At 40.5% G+C, this 15,387-nt stretch overlaps 1 protein-coding gene across 2 annotated transcripts in view; it reads right to left on the bottom strand.

The window, feature by feature from the left end:
- Positions 1 to 9,581: 9,581 nt before the first annotated feature.
- psmb7 (proteasome 20S subunit beta 7) overlaps positions 9,582 to 15,387 on the bottom strand; it is a 26,192-nt gene continuing 20,386 nt past the window's right edge. The window contains exons 5-9 of one of the 2 annotated variants that reach the window (XM_088010699.1): positions 14,135 to 14,250; positions 12,102 to 12,160; positions 11,849 to 12,000; positions 11,475 to 11,501; positions 9,582 to 10,063 (exon numbers count right to left, since the gene is read on the bottom strand). In XM_088010699.1, the coding sequence (XP_087866825.1) occupies positions 9,952 to 10,063; positions 11,475 to 11,501; positions 11,849 to 12,000; positions 12,102 to 12,160; positions 14,135 to 14,250 (466 nt within the window). In that variant the 3' untranslated portion in view covers positions 9,582 to 9,951. The remainder of the gene's footprint in view (positions 10,064 to 11,474; positions 11,502 to 11,848; positions 12,001 to 12,101; positions 12,161 to 14,134; positions 14,251 to 15,387) is intronic. The other variant, XM_088010700.1, reaches the window with a different exon arrangement.

Here is a 15,387-nt window from a genome sequence, read left to right as displayed (position 1 = left end):
CAAACCACAATCAAGGCCTCAGTCCTCAACACCACTGTCACAGGTTCAATTCCTGACCTTGGCAACCTTTGCTGCATTACCCCCCTTCTTTCATTACCCACTTTCCTGTTAATTAACTATCAAATAAAGGCCACTAGCCAAAACAATCTTTTAAAAAATGAAAAACCTTCACTTAAAATTAAAGTTGTTTCACCCGATTGAGGGGTAGATGGGCCCAGGTGGGGGGAAAGAGGTGTGTGTGTGTTTTTGGTGGGTGGAGGGAAGGGGGTTGGGCGTTTGAATGGCAGGCGGTGGTGAGGGGTGCAAAAAACACCTTACATTGATTGAACACTTTGATTACTAGTTTTTCCCCAAACCTTATCCTCAAGGCAAACTGACCTGCATGCTTTCAGTTCAGCAAAACCTTGTTAATCAAATGTTAATTAAAATCATGTGTGCTGAATTAGGGAAATGCCTAAAACTTGCAGGGCAGTGTGCCTGGTGCCGGTGCTGAAAAACACTGGATTCGATGTGGCATTTCAATCAATGAATGTTAATTGGCTAGAATTGAATGGTTGTTTGATGGTTGATCCAGCTTCTGTCGTTGACCTGAACCATACATGCAGCCTTTGTGATCATAATTCAACATTGAATTAACATTGTGTGCTATCTGGGTAGTTCTTCCCCAAACCTTGACGTCAATCAAACTGACCTGCGTTTTTTCAGTTCAGCAAAACCCCGTTAATCAGACGTCAATTAATATCATGTGTGTTGAATTAGGGAAATGCCTAAAACTTGTAGGGCCTGGAGGACCAGTGGTGAAACACACTGGATTCGACGTTGGCATTTCATTTATTTGATGTCAACCACAAAACAACATTGATTCAATGTCACAGTTTCAACATTAGTTAATTGGCTAGAATTGAATGGTTGTTTTATAGTTGATCCACCATCAGTTGTCGACCTCAACCAAACATGCAACCTTTGTGATGATAATTCAACATTGAATTAACATATTTTCCAACAAGCCAACAGCGAAGTGGCTGTGTGTTTGGGACATTCCACTCATGTAAACGGTGGGGGTGGACCCCTCCACTCCTTGTAGTAAGTTGTAGATGTTTTTGTGTCAATATATCACACACACACAGTCAGTGAGAATTGTTATGAACAAGTAAGAAAATGTACAGAAAGGAATCACCAACCACTATCCTCTACAGTGCTTAATTTAAATGTGATAACCCCCGCTCAGTAATAAAATACTCTGACCCAGAGCGCTGATGAGGAGGAGAGGAGGGGAAGGGGTGCGGCAATACAGCTGACATTGATTCAATATTGATCAGATGTTGATCAGACATCAGCATTTCAGTCATTAGATTTCAACGACAAAACAACATTGATTCAATGACACAGTTTCAACACTGGTTACTTGGCTAGAGGTGGATGGTTGTTTGATGGTTGATCCACCATCATTTGTCGTCTTCAACCAAAAATCAACCATTAATCAGACTTCGGCATTTCAGACATCAGATTTCAACCACCAAACAACGTTGATTCAATGTCACAGTTTCAACGGTTTGATTGGATGGTTGTTTGATGGTTGATCCACCGTCATTTGTCGACTTCAACCAAAAATCAACGATTCTAACTATTTTTCAACGTTGATTTAACATCATGTGCTATCTGGGAAGCCAGCAGCAAAGTGGTTGTTTGGTTGGGACAAACCACTAGTGTAAAAACGGTGAGGTGGACTGTACAACTCCTAAGAACTGGCTTGAGCATTGACCTTGTGGACCCCTTTCTTCATTAGTAGTACTGTTTTGCAGTGCAGTACTTGCTTCACAAAATTAATTCCATTGAATTTCAGCTTGATCACCGTGACTACAGGCCAATCTTGAAATTTAATCCAAACTTTCTGCCCTGTTTTCAATGACACTGCAAACTGCAACTTCCCCTTTCCCTTCCTGGGCAAAAAGGAGAAGCGCCTTCGCCTCTCTGCTTTCCGTGACGTAAACGGAGTTTCTCTGCAGGGGAAGACCTGCTCTTTTACATCTGTCACTGTTACACCATGTCCATCCGCACCAAGAGGTACTCCTGACCTCTCTTGTCTGTTATCCATGGGGCCTGCTACATCCATGCAGACTGAACCTCTGGGTAATGTGCTCTTTGATGAACAACCCTTCCATCCGCTGCCCTGAGAGCCCTGCGTATGGACCACATACTCACAGTCCCGCAGCTACATCGGACGGTCTGAAGGGACGTCCAAAGGCCTTGCTCCACCAGTTCCTCACGTGTAGACCGTACGCCTGCATGTTCTAGGGCCTCATGCACGCCTCGCACGACCTCATACACGTGCTCATCTGAGACCTCCCTTCCCTTGGGAGAACTGTCCCACTTCTCGATTCCGACAAAGACAACCTTCCTTTGATTCACTCGAGTCCATGTCGCAGATCCCTCTCCATACAGAATCACTCTCACTGGGGCTGACTGGAACAGGGATCTAGACAGGGATCGATCTTCATCTTCTCTCCTGCCCCACTTTTGACGTTTGCTGGAGCTTTGATTCTTCTTCCTTTCCTTCACTCATGTCTTTGGGTCGCCTATCCCCCAAAGCCTCTCTTAAGCTATCGAGCAGGGATGGGTCTAGGCTATGGCTACTGGCTTCATGTCTGGATATGATCATTTATCCTCAGTAGAAGCTTTCCCTCACCTGCATCCTATACAGTTACTGCAAGGGTTGTGACTGACGGCCTTATCAGTCACCACTAACTCTATCCCTTAAGAGCTAGCCTCCCAAGTGAGCTATTCAGATCCTCACATCTGTTTTTACTGACTTGGTAAAAGTAGGGCCCTCCTACTCACTAGTACTCGAGCCCCACGTTGGGCGCCATGTTTGTTGTTGCGCAACACCTCCCCCCGCCCCTTCTCTCTCTCTCTCTACTTCCCCTTCTGAGAGGAGGGAGATGTTGCTCCCAGCTCTCCATCTAATGGGTCAGAGAAGCCTCTAACTCCGGAGTATTACTACAGATGAGAATATAGAGGACATTCTGTTTAAGCTGGACACGAGAAAGACTAGCCTGGTTTCTAACGACCTCCATCCAGATGTCCCACCCTTTTTCACCCTGTGAACTAGCCAGATAGAGCAGCCCGGAATCAGCTAGTTTCACAGAGCACACCTGTTAACGGTCGCTCTTTCTCTTATTACAACTTGCACTTGTTACTGAACCAGGTTGGTTTTAGTGACTCGGGCGAGTCCCAAGGGTGTTGTTTTAGTTTTGGCTAAAAGCAACCTATAAAACATTTTCCACTTTCTCCTCCCAGAATCAAACTTCATAGCTATTTTACAACCATCAAAGAACTTTAAGGTGACTCATTAACTGAATGTCCACAACATCTTTTAGATTTTCTTAATGCTAAGTATTTTATTAGTAAGGCAATTTTGCAAGGGTCAGTACAGCTTAAATCAGTAACAGAAATAATCAAATAAATAAAATCAATAATCTAGCCTATCTTTCCCTAATGCTGACACTGTGAACTAAAAAAGGGAAACTTTGAGAGAGACGGACGGAGTTTGGCATTTTGAACCCCAGAACTGGCCTGATGATGAAAAAGGTGTTGCAGCAGCAGGAGGCTCCCAGTACAGGAGGAGTACTGAGTCAGAGCGGCAGATCTCGGGCCTCAGGGTGACTTCCTCATGCTCGTAGCGGTCCTCTCCTTCTTGTCTTGCAGCTCTGTAGCTCCTTTCTCTTCGTCTCACGATCTCTCTGGTCCTTCGAGATGTAGACGAGCTGGTCTCATGGAAGGAACACACCAGTTCTTCCTCTTTGCCTTTGTTCTTTGCCTTTGTCTTTATCTTCATCTTTGCCTTGGTCTTTTTCTTTGGGGTCTCGAACCCAGCTGATGAGAGAAATGCAATTTGAAGCCACATGTTGCGGGGCTAACGGGTTGGTCCCCATGTGCAGAACAGTCTTCGGCTCTGTGGCTCCGGCTCTTCTTTAGCTGCAGAGTTCTTTGTCCATCTCGATCTTGGCTCGAAGCTGCCTGAAGGATCCAACCAAAGATTCCTCTTTTGCACTCACCTTATAAAGGGTTTATCCACCCTTTTAGTGCATTTGCATTGGATAGCTTTGTTGCTGTGCCTCTCTCATTGCCTGACTGCTTGGACCAATGATCTCATATCCATAACCATCTTGGAGACCTGATGTATGTTCTAATGTCCCAAGTTGCTCAACAGTCCTCTTGTGTCTAACCTTTTCTTAGGAAAGTTAAAGTTTAGCAATAAGGCCTTGGTCACCGCCGCTCTCCTATCAGCTCCTCTTTCCCTCTGACTTTTCACCTACCATCTACCTCCAACACAACATCAGTGACCTTTGATTACAGTTACACATTTTACACCATTTCAAGTTCAATGTCAAAATCACATTTATAACCTTTTAGTTTCTCTGATTTAGCATTCACTTATATTATAATAACCATTACTTATTAGTTACTCTTATAATCATAATGTGTTATTACAGATATTTCTGAAAAGAAACCAAGAATAATTCATTATTCTAATTATTTGATACCATGTTAAAGTTACTTGTTTCACCTTTAAGTATTTCCATAAGTTTAAGAGTAAGTGTAAGTATTCTTATAATCAAACCAACATCAACCACTGGTTAAACCAATATTAATTATTGGCTTAATCATAAGTTATCATTATTAATTCAAGTATTTTACTCTGGGTTTTATCCAATTACTCAAAATGTCTAGATTTTATTCTTTAAACCTTTAATGCTCAAAATGAGCAGTCTGAACTATTTTTAAACACTGCAGGCTGGAAACTTCCTCTTTTTCCAGGAAACCTGCTCTTCCTGTTACATGACTCTCTTTCTGTCTGACTATGATTTTTTATGATTAAATAGAAAAAAAGTAGAATTAAAGAATTGCAGGACACAATAACAACACACACAACCAGATTAATTTTATTACCGTCTGACTCTACTGTTGGGTCTTGATGTCACCTGTGTAATCAGTTTTAAAGATAACTTTATTTATTGTTATTATTAAACTAAAATCTCCAGCATGGGGAAGTGGGCTGAGCTCGACTTTTTCTCGACAAGACTTGTAGATGTTTTTGTGTCAACACATTATGCACAGTCAGTAATAATATTTACAGACAAGTAAGAAAATGTACAGAAAGGAATCACAACCCACTGTTCTCAACATGTTGTGCTTAATTTGAAACATGATTAACCCCCACTTAGTAATAAAATGTTCTGACCCAGAGCTCAAGGAGGGGGGGAGGGAAGAAGGGATGAGAGGGGGTAAAGAGGGGAAGGTTGAGAGGAGCGGCTGGGTGGGGGGAGGCTTGGGAGGGAGTAGGGGAGATGAGGTGATGAGGGATGCAACTTCCTTAGCATTTTCGCCTGCCCCCTCATGTATCCATGTCTAGAACACCGGCCCCGTATGACGGATTTATAAGAAATCTGCTGAGTAAGCAGTATGTGACGTAACATCGATGTGCGCATGCATTATCACAAGGTACGCTGGATTGACGGGTATGACAGATAGTCAGAACACCGGCAATGCAGACCAGATTCTGACACCGGTCACACAAGGGACCTGACAGCCCGTATCAAAGGGCCCGGTACCCCATACTCCTAGAGGGAATCCTGTGGGGGATTGTGGACTGAACTTATATTGCGCTTTTCCAATCATTTTGACCACTCAAAGCGCTTTACACTAGAGCAGTGGTTCTTAACCTTTTTTGAGGTACCGAACCCACCAGTTTCATATGCACATTCACTTAACCCTTCTGTAGTGATAAATAAAATATGATTCACCACCCCCCCCAAATTCAAGACATAGGGTTGACCCAACTAGAGTCTAGTTGGGTCACTCTAGTTGGGGGTGACCCAACTAGACTCTAGTTGGGTCACCCCAAGATCACCAAGTCTTCTTAAAAGGTAGAGTCTCTCTTCAAAATATAGTCAGTTTTCAGCAAAGTTGAGCTGACTGTTGTATTTAAAATTTGCCACAGTTTCAACAGGTTGGCCATCGAGAGTATCTGGAACCACTTTAAGGTGTTGTTTAGAAAATTTAATTAAGCTCTACATTCTTAAGAGAATGAAACATTAATTATTTTGTCAAAAGATTGAGCAGTGACTACCCTCCACTCCCATCTGACCCCGCTCAGATCAAAGAGTACTGTCATTTTTTTAGTGGTAATTTACATTTAGCTGTTTGTAACTCATTTCAGTGAAAACAATTGGACAAATTGGTTTATAATATTATTATAATAGATACATTTGTTGAAAACGTCCTTTGAAGTGAAACAGGATTTTTTTTCTGGTGTAAAACACACAGTTCTTTGTTATTGACAAGAAAAGATAATGAATCCCACCTTATCCTCAGCTGCATGACCTGGTCAGCATGTGCATCAACCCAGACCCAGTCCAGAGGCCTGACATTGTCTTCGTGCTACAGATAGCCAAACAGATGCACATGTGGACATCCAGCACCTGAGCGCCACCTGGAGCCCACTCTGCCCATCTGAGGAGCTTGGCTGCAGCTGCTGCTTCAGAAACCAGCCTTGGCTTCCATTTCTCAAACAAAATCTAAGAGATGTGTTTTAGTGCACCAAGATGTTTTTCTGTGAGTACTTCCAATCCATTTGTCATGACTGTGGTAAAGTGGTACAGTAGCAGAATTAGCATTCAGCAGGTGAGTTTTTCTATGACTGGTGTCTGATCCTGTCGAAATGTTTGTTCCTCTCATCATACCTTACAGTCATTAAGTTACAGACTTAAGTTCCAACAACTGAACAAATGATTGGCTCCAAATGAAGTGTGTCCCAGTGAGTCATACTTACAGACCGTGTGAGCACAGCCCTAATGATCTGATGTTCTATTTCTAACTTATTAATTCCCACTTTCTTCAGATAACCACTTCAATCTTACATTGTTGAACACTTAATGGTGCAGTCTGTAACTTTTTACTTAAAAAATATTTTTTACATATTTAAGACTTTCACCATACCAGTAACAGTATGAGATAAATAATGTGTGAAAAAAAATCTCTTCCACCTCTTCCCAGAGCTATTATTTTCATCAGACAGCAACAACAACCAATCAGAGCCAGGAGTGTCTTATCGCTGTCACTCAACCTCAAGTACTCCCTGCTAAATGTGCTAAGGGCAGAGAAACAGGAAAACAGTTCAAGGGGAGGAATAAGCAGTGCAGTACCACAAGAGATTGTGAATGACAGTGCTAAGACCTGCCTCTTGGCTCTGATTGGTTGTTTCTTGGTAGAACAGGGAGAAAGCAGAGGAGCTCAAGTTTTTTTTTCACAGATTCTCTCTCATGCTATACTGTCATGGCACAGTGACGGTTTCAACAAATATCTAAAAAGATATTTTTTTATTAAAAAGTTACATACTGCAGCTTCAGTGCCATTTTAAAACCTTTTCAATACAGTGGGGAGAACAAGTATTTGATACACTGTTGATTTTTAAGGTTTTCCCACTTGCAAAGCTTGTAGAAGACTGTAATTTTTATCATAGGCACTCTTCAACTGTGAGTGATGGAATCTAAAACAAAAATCCAGAAAAATGCAATGTATGATTTTTAAATAATTAATTTCCATTTTATTGTGTGAAATAAGTATTTGATCATCTATCAACCAGTAAGAATTTTGGCTCTCACAGACATGTTAGTTCTTCTTTAAGAAGCCCTCCTGTTCTCCACTCATTACCTGTATTAACTGCACCTGTTTGAACTTTTTACCTGTATAAAAGACACCTGTCCACACTCAATCAATCAGACTCCAGCATCTCCACAATGCCCAAGACCAGAGAGCTGTGTAAGGACATCAGGGATAAAATTGTAGACCTGCACAAGGCTGGGATGGGCTACAGGACAATAGGCAAGCAGCTTGGTGAGAAGGCAACAACAGTTGGTGCAATTATTAGAAAATGGAAGAAATACAAAATAACGGAAAATCTCCCTCAGTCTGGGGCGCCATGCAAGATCTCACCTCGTGGAGCATCATTGATCTTGAGGAAGGTGAGGAATGAGCCCAGAACTACACGGCAGGACCTGGTCAATGACCTGAGTAGAGCTGGGACCACAGTCTCAAAGAAAACAATCAGTAACACTCTACGCCGTCAAGGATTAAAATCCTGCAGTGCACGCAAGGTGCCCTTCCTCAAGCCAACGCATGTCAAAGCCCGTCTGATGTTTGCAAATGACCATCTGAATGATCCAGAGGAGGAATGGGAGAAGGTCATGTGGTCTGATGAGACAAAAATAGAACTTTTTGGTTTAAACTCCACTCGTCATGTTTGGAGGAAGAAGAATGATGAGTACAACCCCAAGAACACCATCCCAACCGTGAAGCATGGTGGTGGAAACATCATTCTTTGGGGATGCTTTTCTGCAAAGGGGACAGGACGACTGCACCATATTGTGGGAAGGATGGATGGGGCCATGTATCGTGAGATTTTGGCCAACAACCTCCTTTCCTCAGTAAGAGCACTGAAGATGGGTCGTGGCTGGGTCTTCCAGCATGATAATGACCCAAAACACACAGCCAGGGCAACTAAAGAGTGGCTCCGTAGGAAACATCTTAAGGTCCTGGAGTGGCCTAGCCAGTCTCCAGACCTGAATCCAATAGAAAATCTTTGGAGGGAGCTTAAAGTCCGTGTGGCCCAGCGACAGCCCCGAAACCTGAAGGCTCTGGAGGAGATCTGTATGGAGGAGTGGGCCAAAATCCCTGCTGCAGTGTGTGCAAACCTGGTCAAGAACTACAGGAAACGTCTGATCTCTGTAATTGCAAACAAAGGTTTCTGTACCAAATATTAAGTTTCATTTTTCTGGTGTATCAAATACTTATTTCACACAATAAAATGGAAATTAATTATTTAAAAATCATACATTGTATTTTTCTGGATTTTTGTTTTAGATTCCATCACTCACAGTTGAAGAGTACCTATGATAAAAATTAGTCTTCTACAAGCTTTGCAAGTGGGAAAACCTGAAAAATCAACAGTGTATCAAATACTTGTTCTCCCCACTGTGTTTGGTCCAAAAGTTATTCAAATTGGACTAATAGGAAGGCTTTTGAAGCCACCAAGTGAGCCGTTTATAAGAGATGTTTATGACTTTTGTGCTCATAAACAGTAGAGAAAATCCAGCCCCATGCTTAGGAAGAATTCAACATTTTCAGGTTTAAGAATTTTGTTTTATGGACAAAGGGATCCTGCCAAAATTGAGAACAAATATGCAATAAATGGCTTGATAAAGTGAGTAATGTGCCAAACACTTCATCCAAATTATAAAATGCAAGGATTGTCAACTGATTTGATTATACAGTGATTTACTGTATCAACTCATCACTTAATTTTCCAGTTTGTTTTCTCAATTCATTTAGTTTCTCATTTTTTATTTAATACATTTTCCATACTCTGTATTTTCTTCATACACTGATGTAGTTTCTCTAATATTGCCTCTGCATTTTCTCCCTTTTTATTTTTTCCGTCTGCCCGTTTATTTAGATTCTATTATTTCCTATTGTTCTTTTTCTTCCAAGTTATTTTCCTCAAAATTAAGAAAGTGATGCAATTTCTTTCAGCTTGATTTAATAAAAATGCCAATTACAATTTTACAGTTTCAGTTTTTAGCAGTATGCTTTGCAGAGCCAGAATGAATAAGCAAAATATTTCACTTATGTGTCACTAACCTGAACTGGATTCAGCCTTTGTCTTTCATTTTCAGTCTGAATTATTCACTATTGAAAATCTCTTAAAAGTACTGCCAACAACGGTAATATGTGTTCCTCATTTGTTGAACTAAAATGTTGATCTTGATTAAAAAAAAAAAAAGAATCTGTCAACTCGAAACTTTATTGTTGACCATGGACATAATGTGTGTGTCAGGTGTTTTAAAGGGGAGAGGTACATCAAAAAAAAAAAAACAAAAAAAAAAACACATTTTAGGAAGTGTCCATGGTTTGGATGGACTCCTCCACCACCTCCAGGTCCAGCGGGGTTACACACTTCGATAACACAGCAGTTGTTCCTCTTTTGTACTTGTAATCACCGGTTCTGCATTGAGAAAAAGAACAAGATAAAGTATAAATCCTTATTCATTATGTGTGGACCACATCAAAAACAAAGACAAATTCAAATCCATGGTTAATTTGCACACAACAAGAACCATCAGCCTACAGGCAAGCCATGCATGTTAGCTATTAGGGATGCTCCGATCAGGTTTTTGCAGTCAATTCCAATCACCCATAAGGGCTGATAATCGATCACTGCCGATCACCTGGATTGGCTGTTAATTTTGGAACAATGATCTGGCAATAATTTAGACATAAAACATGCTAAATACTTGCAGGAACAACACAGCAAGTATTCAGTCAAAAGGACAACCGAACAATCTGCAAGCAGTAAAATAATATTCAACACTAAGGCTCAACAGCCTAAACTATACACAAGTCAAGTAAATCTCACAACACGGTCATTCACTTTTCAAGTGAAAAAGAATAACATTCTAAGTCAAATGCAGGTTGCTTTCAAATAAACAATCCTAATGTACTAAATCAAAACTTCCTGAGGGCATGGCTAATTGTTTTGTGGTGCTCTGATTGGTTGTTTCTGACTGAGCTGTGTAATTCTGCAGAACACGAGGAGGAAGAGGAGCTCGATTATTTTTCTTCAGAGATTTTATGTTTCGTATTACGACACAACAAAAGTTTTAATGCTAATGTAAAAACTTTTTTAAAAGTTACATGGTGCAGCTTTAAGAAGCTGTTCAATATAAGAGTCCACTGTCTGATGGAGGTTTGACAGCGCTACATCTGTGAAATATCAATAGCGCATAGTCTAACAGCAGAGGGCAGAATCCAGCATCTTCCACCGTTAGCCCGATGACTTTATTTTTTGGGTTGTTTGTTTAGCTTTCTGACTGTAATGCACATCTGGGTGAGTGTTGGAAATCGTGCGCTGCTTTACCTGCTGTCTGATTGTTTCGGATGTCTATTTACCTGCAGTGAGCCTCAATAACTCACCATATTCTTTTAAGTGTTTGTTTTTTAAATGTCATATTAAATTCATTCTCCTGATCCTGATTTTGATGCGCTTCCCCAAGGTATTTTTCTGTCTCAAGATGCAAACTTCCCCATTCACTCTCAGAGAGTTATAGTTAAATAACACATTGCTTAGGATTTACTGCTGCGCGCTTGCGCAGTGTGAAGGAACGGGAGATATACACTGCATACAAATTCCTCTGCAGGCTGCAAAGTGAGTTACAGATTGGTTTTTGTGATCGACAACGAGAGTGATCAGCGATCACATACTTTTTCACGGAAATCAGCCGATTATGATCGGTGGCCGATTGATCGGCACATCTCTTCTAGCTATACAAAGTTGGTAAGAGCTGGTTAGTAGAGAACTCTGACAAGTTATGGTGGCTGGTAAGTCAGTCTGCACTAAAACACTCCATCTTACTTACAGCTGCAAGGCCTCAAGCTCATTTAGTCTTCAGGGAGAACAAGGAATAAAACAAGTTGTCAGCCAAGGTTCATGCAATAAAACTGCTTTTTAGGACACATGATGCAAGACACGTGATGCACTGTATTCATGGTGAGAAATTGTAATATGAGTAATGCCACAACAAGCATGCACTAGTGAAATGGGATTAATCTGGTGCATCCCATTACACTAGTGGGATGCACTAGACCACTAGTGTAATAGGCTCTAGAGCCAGCAGTCTCTAGGGCTGTTTTAAGACATGTTATAAAGCAACATGTATCAAACTGATAACATTCAGTCTGAATCTGCCAGGAAGTATCCAATTGAAGATTCAGATGTTGCAGTAGTTCTCACCTGACCCCCTTCTTGTTGGCCTCATCGTGTGGTCTAATGTAGTCCACGTTGCCCTTGGTGATGACGGTGAGGTCAATGTTACTGCCAGAACCCAGGTCGTTAAAGATGCCTGCAGCGATGGCGTCACGCACCAGCCGCTTGGCTTCCTCCTCCTAATAGGAAGCAGTAACATGGAAGTTCAGGTGAAGCATGAATCATCATGGTTACTGAACTGATGTTAAACTGAGCAGATCAACAGCAGTGACTGGCTCACCTCCAGGTCTGGCTTGTAGCGATCTTCAAAAACAGCCATGGCAGCCAGAGAGCCAGAGCCTTAAGAAGAGTGAGACTTGGGTCATTGACCTAACACTGTCCTAACCTCAGTAACCACAATGCTTTGGGTTACCGGGATTTGAAAGACCAACTCCAAGGGAGAAATAAGACTGCTTCGTTATTGACAGACAATGTGGTACAGATTTATTCAAAGAAGAAACAAGCCTCAGGGTTCTCCCTGAGACTGCTGATGCAGAAAGGTGCAATTAATAAAGAACGTTAGTGTCTTCCAAAAAACTACATCAGAAAAGAAAAAAGCATAGTAGCAAGTACAAGGCAGTAAGAATAAACTGAGTAGTATTTCTAAACGTAGTTTTTATTGAGCCTGAACTGAACCCACACATTTTTTGTGTACTTCTACTGAATGTGATTAGTATTTCTTGATTTTGTAGCGAGTCAAGTAGTTCTTCTCATCCTGTTGACTTTGTCTTAACCTGCACAGGACAAAAAAAACCGAATCTGAATCTGAACCTCAACCTGGTTTAGAAAATAAAACCATCAAATGAAGACTGATTGAAAATTATAGTGGCAATCTAATAAGGAAACATCCATTTTACTGTATAAATTACTGACTCCAAAACAACGTCCAAAATACAGTAGTTCGTCTTACTCTCTCCCACATCTACCCAGAAACAAGTGAGGATAAATGGAACAACAAAAACAATGTAAAAACAAATAAATGAAACCAGGGGTGGAAATAATTTTTTTTTTTACCAGCCACTTAAACATTTCACCAGTCTCTGTTTTTTTTATTACAAACCCCACTAGTACAAGAAAATTATATAAAATATATGATTTATTCTTAACTCTATGAAAACCGATTTACTGACAATAAGTTTACCATACACATGTACTTATACAAAATAATTTAACAAGCACGGACACCTTAACAGGGTTGTAAGTGCAATAAGTTCATTTGATGTAATTACTAACGGCAAACTTTATCTACACAACCCTAACATTCTTGCAATCATATGTTGAACATTTCTCCATTTTGGCTACAACTCCCCCAGATAGTATTTATTATAAAATATTTTAAAATGGTATCAATAGCTGTTTTTTTAACTGTTTTGTTTTCCCTTAATTATTACGTTTTCTATTGAAATTCACATTATTACTAAAATATCTCAGAACGTGTTCATTATTAATTCCACAGGCCGTCATTATTCCAGAGTTTTTCTGACTACCTGGAGCTTAGTGTTGATTTCCTCCTCATGGACGGATGGTCTCTCACTCGCATGAAACTTTCCTTTATGAACATTTTCACTCCTTTTTGCCGGGTAGCAGCAGCTATTCTGAACTCTTCCTCATTCTGTTCCTGTTCTCTCACATAGTCATCCTCCTCTGACGATAATAAAGCCCCTGAATCGCTAACTAATCTGCTCCAGCGGTCAAAGTTTGTGTGGTAAACGTATCGCTTAGTTTGACACATTTTTCTGAATGGGCTTGTGCGCATTTTAGCTTTTGTTGTACTTTTTCTTACCTGTATCTCTCACTTTTCTCGGACTCCGGTTAGCAACTAACATAAAGCTGAAATGGCTCTATTTATAACCTTAGAGGGGAGGGGAGGGTACAATGTATTGACAGACATTGGGCTTATTGAAGCCCAATGTCCATCAATAAAATCAACCAGTGGACGGTCGCGGTTGCTAAAAATTATATTTAGTATACTTTTTTTGTTAAATTATGACAGTGTAGGGCCGCCAGATATAGAAAGTAAATGCATCAGTCTGTAGTCCAGACAGTCAGTCCTCCCCTGGACAGATGTTCAAATTGAATGCAGCTTCTTTTTTTTTTCTGTTCAAATTGTCAACCCGCCACAGTGGCGGGTGCATTGCTCCAATTTACAGGCCACTTCATACTTTTACCCGCATTTGCCCAGTGGCGGGTGTTAATTTCCACCCCTGAATGTAACTATGGTTTGCATTTAAATTATCAGAAAAGCTAGAAGCTGTATTAATGAGACAAACTGACCCATAGTGACGTAGGGCAGCTTGTCAGTGGAACCATGAGGGTAAATGCTATACAGGTGAGGTCCATTACAGTCCACTCCGCCAAGGACCAGAGCAGCGCCAATGTAGCCCTGATACCTGAAGATAAATACACACACACACACACAAAACTGCTCACTCACAAGTCAAAAAGCAGATAAATTACACATTTAACAAAGTTAAACAAAAACAAAACAAAACAAAAAAAAAAAAACTAGATATTTTACAGACTGATTGCAGTGTGATGCCATGAATAGCAGCTCCACCTCTTGGTTTCCGGCTGCCTGGGCAAAGAGCCCCACTGCTGAATGTGAAAGCCAGCATGTGCAGAACAAGCTCCATGAAAAGCAGAGAAGTGACAGTAAAAAGTAGAGCTGGTAACTCTGAAAGTTAATTTTGCTTTAATTGTAGATTTTAATGTGTTCAATTTTTTTTAACACAATACATTTTTTTACTTATATATTCACATGTTTCAGGCACAACTGCAAATATGATGCACAAGCCACATCAGAAAACAGCAACATACAGATAAGCTGCTATTGGCTAAGTTGCTTAGCCAATCATATTGGGTTTTGTCTCAAAACCCAATATGATTGGATTTTGAATTTATGAATCCTGGAAAAGCCTACTGTGTTCATGTTGTGCTAATAGGAGTTAGCTTATCAGTGAAGCTATTCAAATCTAAAATCTCAATGCTAAACATGCAGCAGCAGAATAAACGTCATGAATGCTAATGTGAGCGTTCACATTTCTAAAGAAGTTCCATAAACTACCAGGAGATCTCGAAACTCTGGAAAGGTGAATGGACAGAATAAAAATTTTTCCAGGGTTTGTACCGGTCATGGAAAACCTGGAAAGTAAAAGTTTCATTTCAGGTCATGGAATTTGTAAATAAGGCCAAAAATGCTGTTTTTTTCTGTGATGTGTGTGTGTTTCTGTGGTTCTGGTCTCCGACACAACTGCATTTGGTCTAGTTTCGGTGTCGGACCTTGAGGACTCAAGAAGAAAACTAAACAAAACAGGCATTGTGCAAATTGTACTGCTATTGATAATACTATCTTTAACAGACTGATAACATATGAAGGCTCTGAAGAGACTAAATAATGCAAAGAGCCAAAATAAAACCTCTCAACATTGCCAAAAAAAATTCAAGTATAAAACTTAACATTCAAAGGCAAAAACAGGATCCATTACAATAAACAATCCAGAGTTACTGAATGAAAACTTCCTGATAGC

This window comes from Poecilia mexicana, unplaced genomic scaffold (genome assembly GCF_051168715.1).
Source record: "Poecilia mexicana isolate PSO_F unplaced genomic scaffold, ASM5116871v1 scaffold_12, whole genome shotgun sequence".
NCBI classification, from domain to species: Eukaryota; Metazoa; Chordata; class Actinopteri; order Cyprinodontiformes; family Poeciliidae; genus Poecilia; species Poecilia mexicana.
Note: the sequence above shows the minus strand (reverse complement) of the source record. Positions and strands in the feature narration are given on the sequence as shown.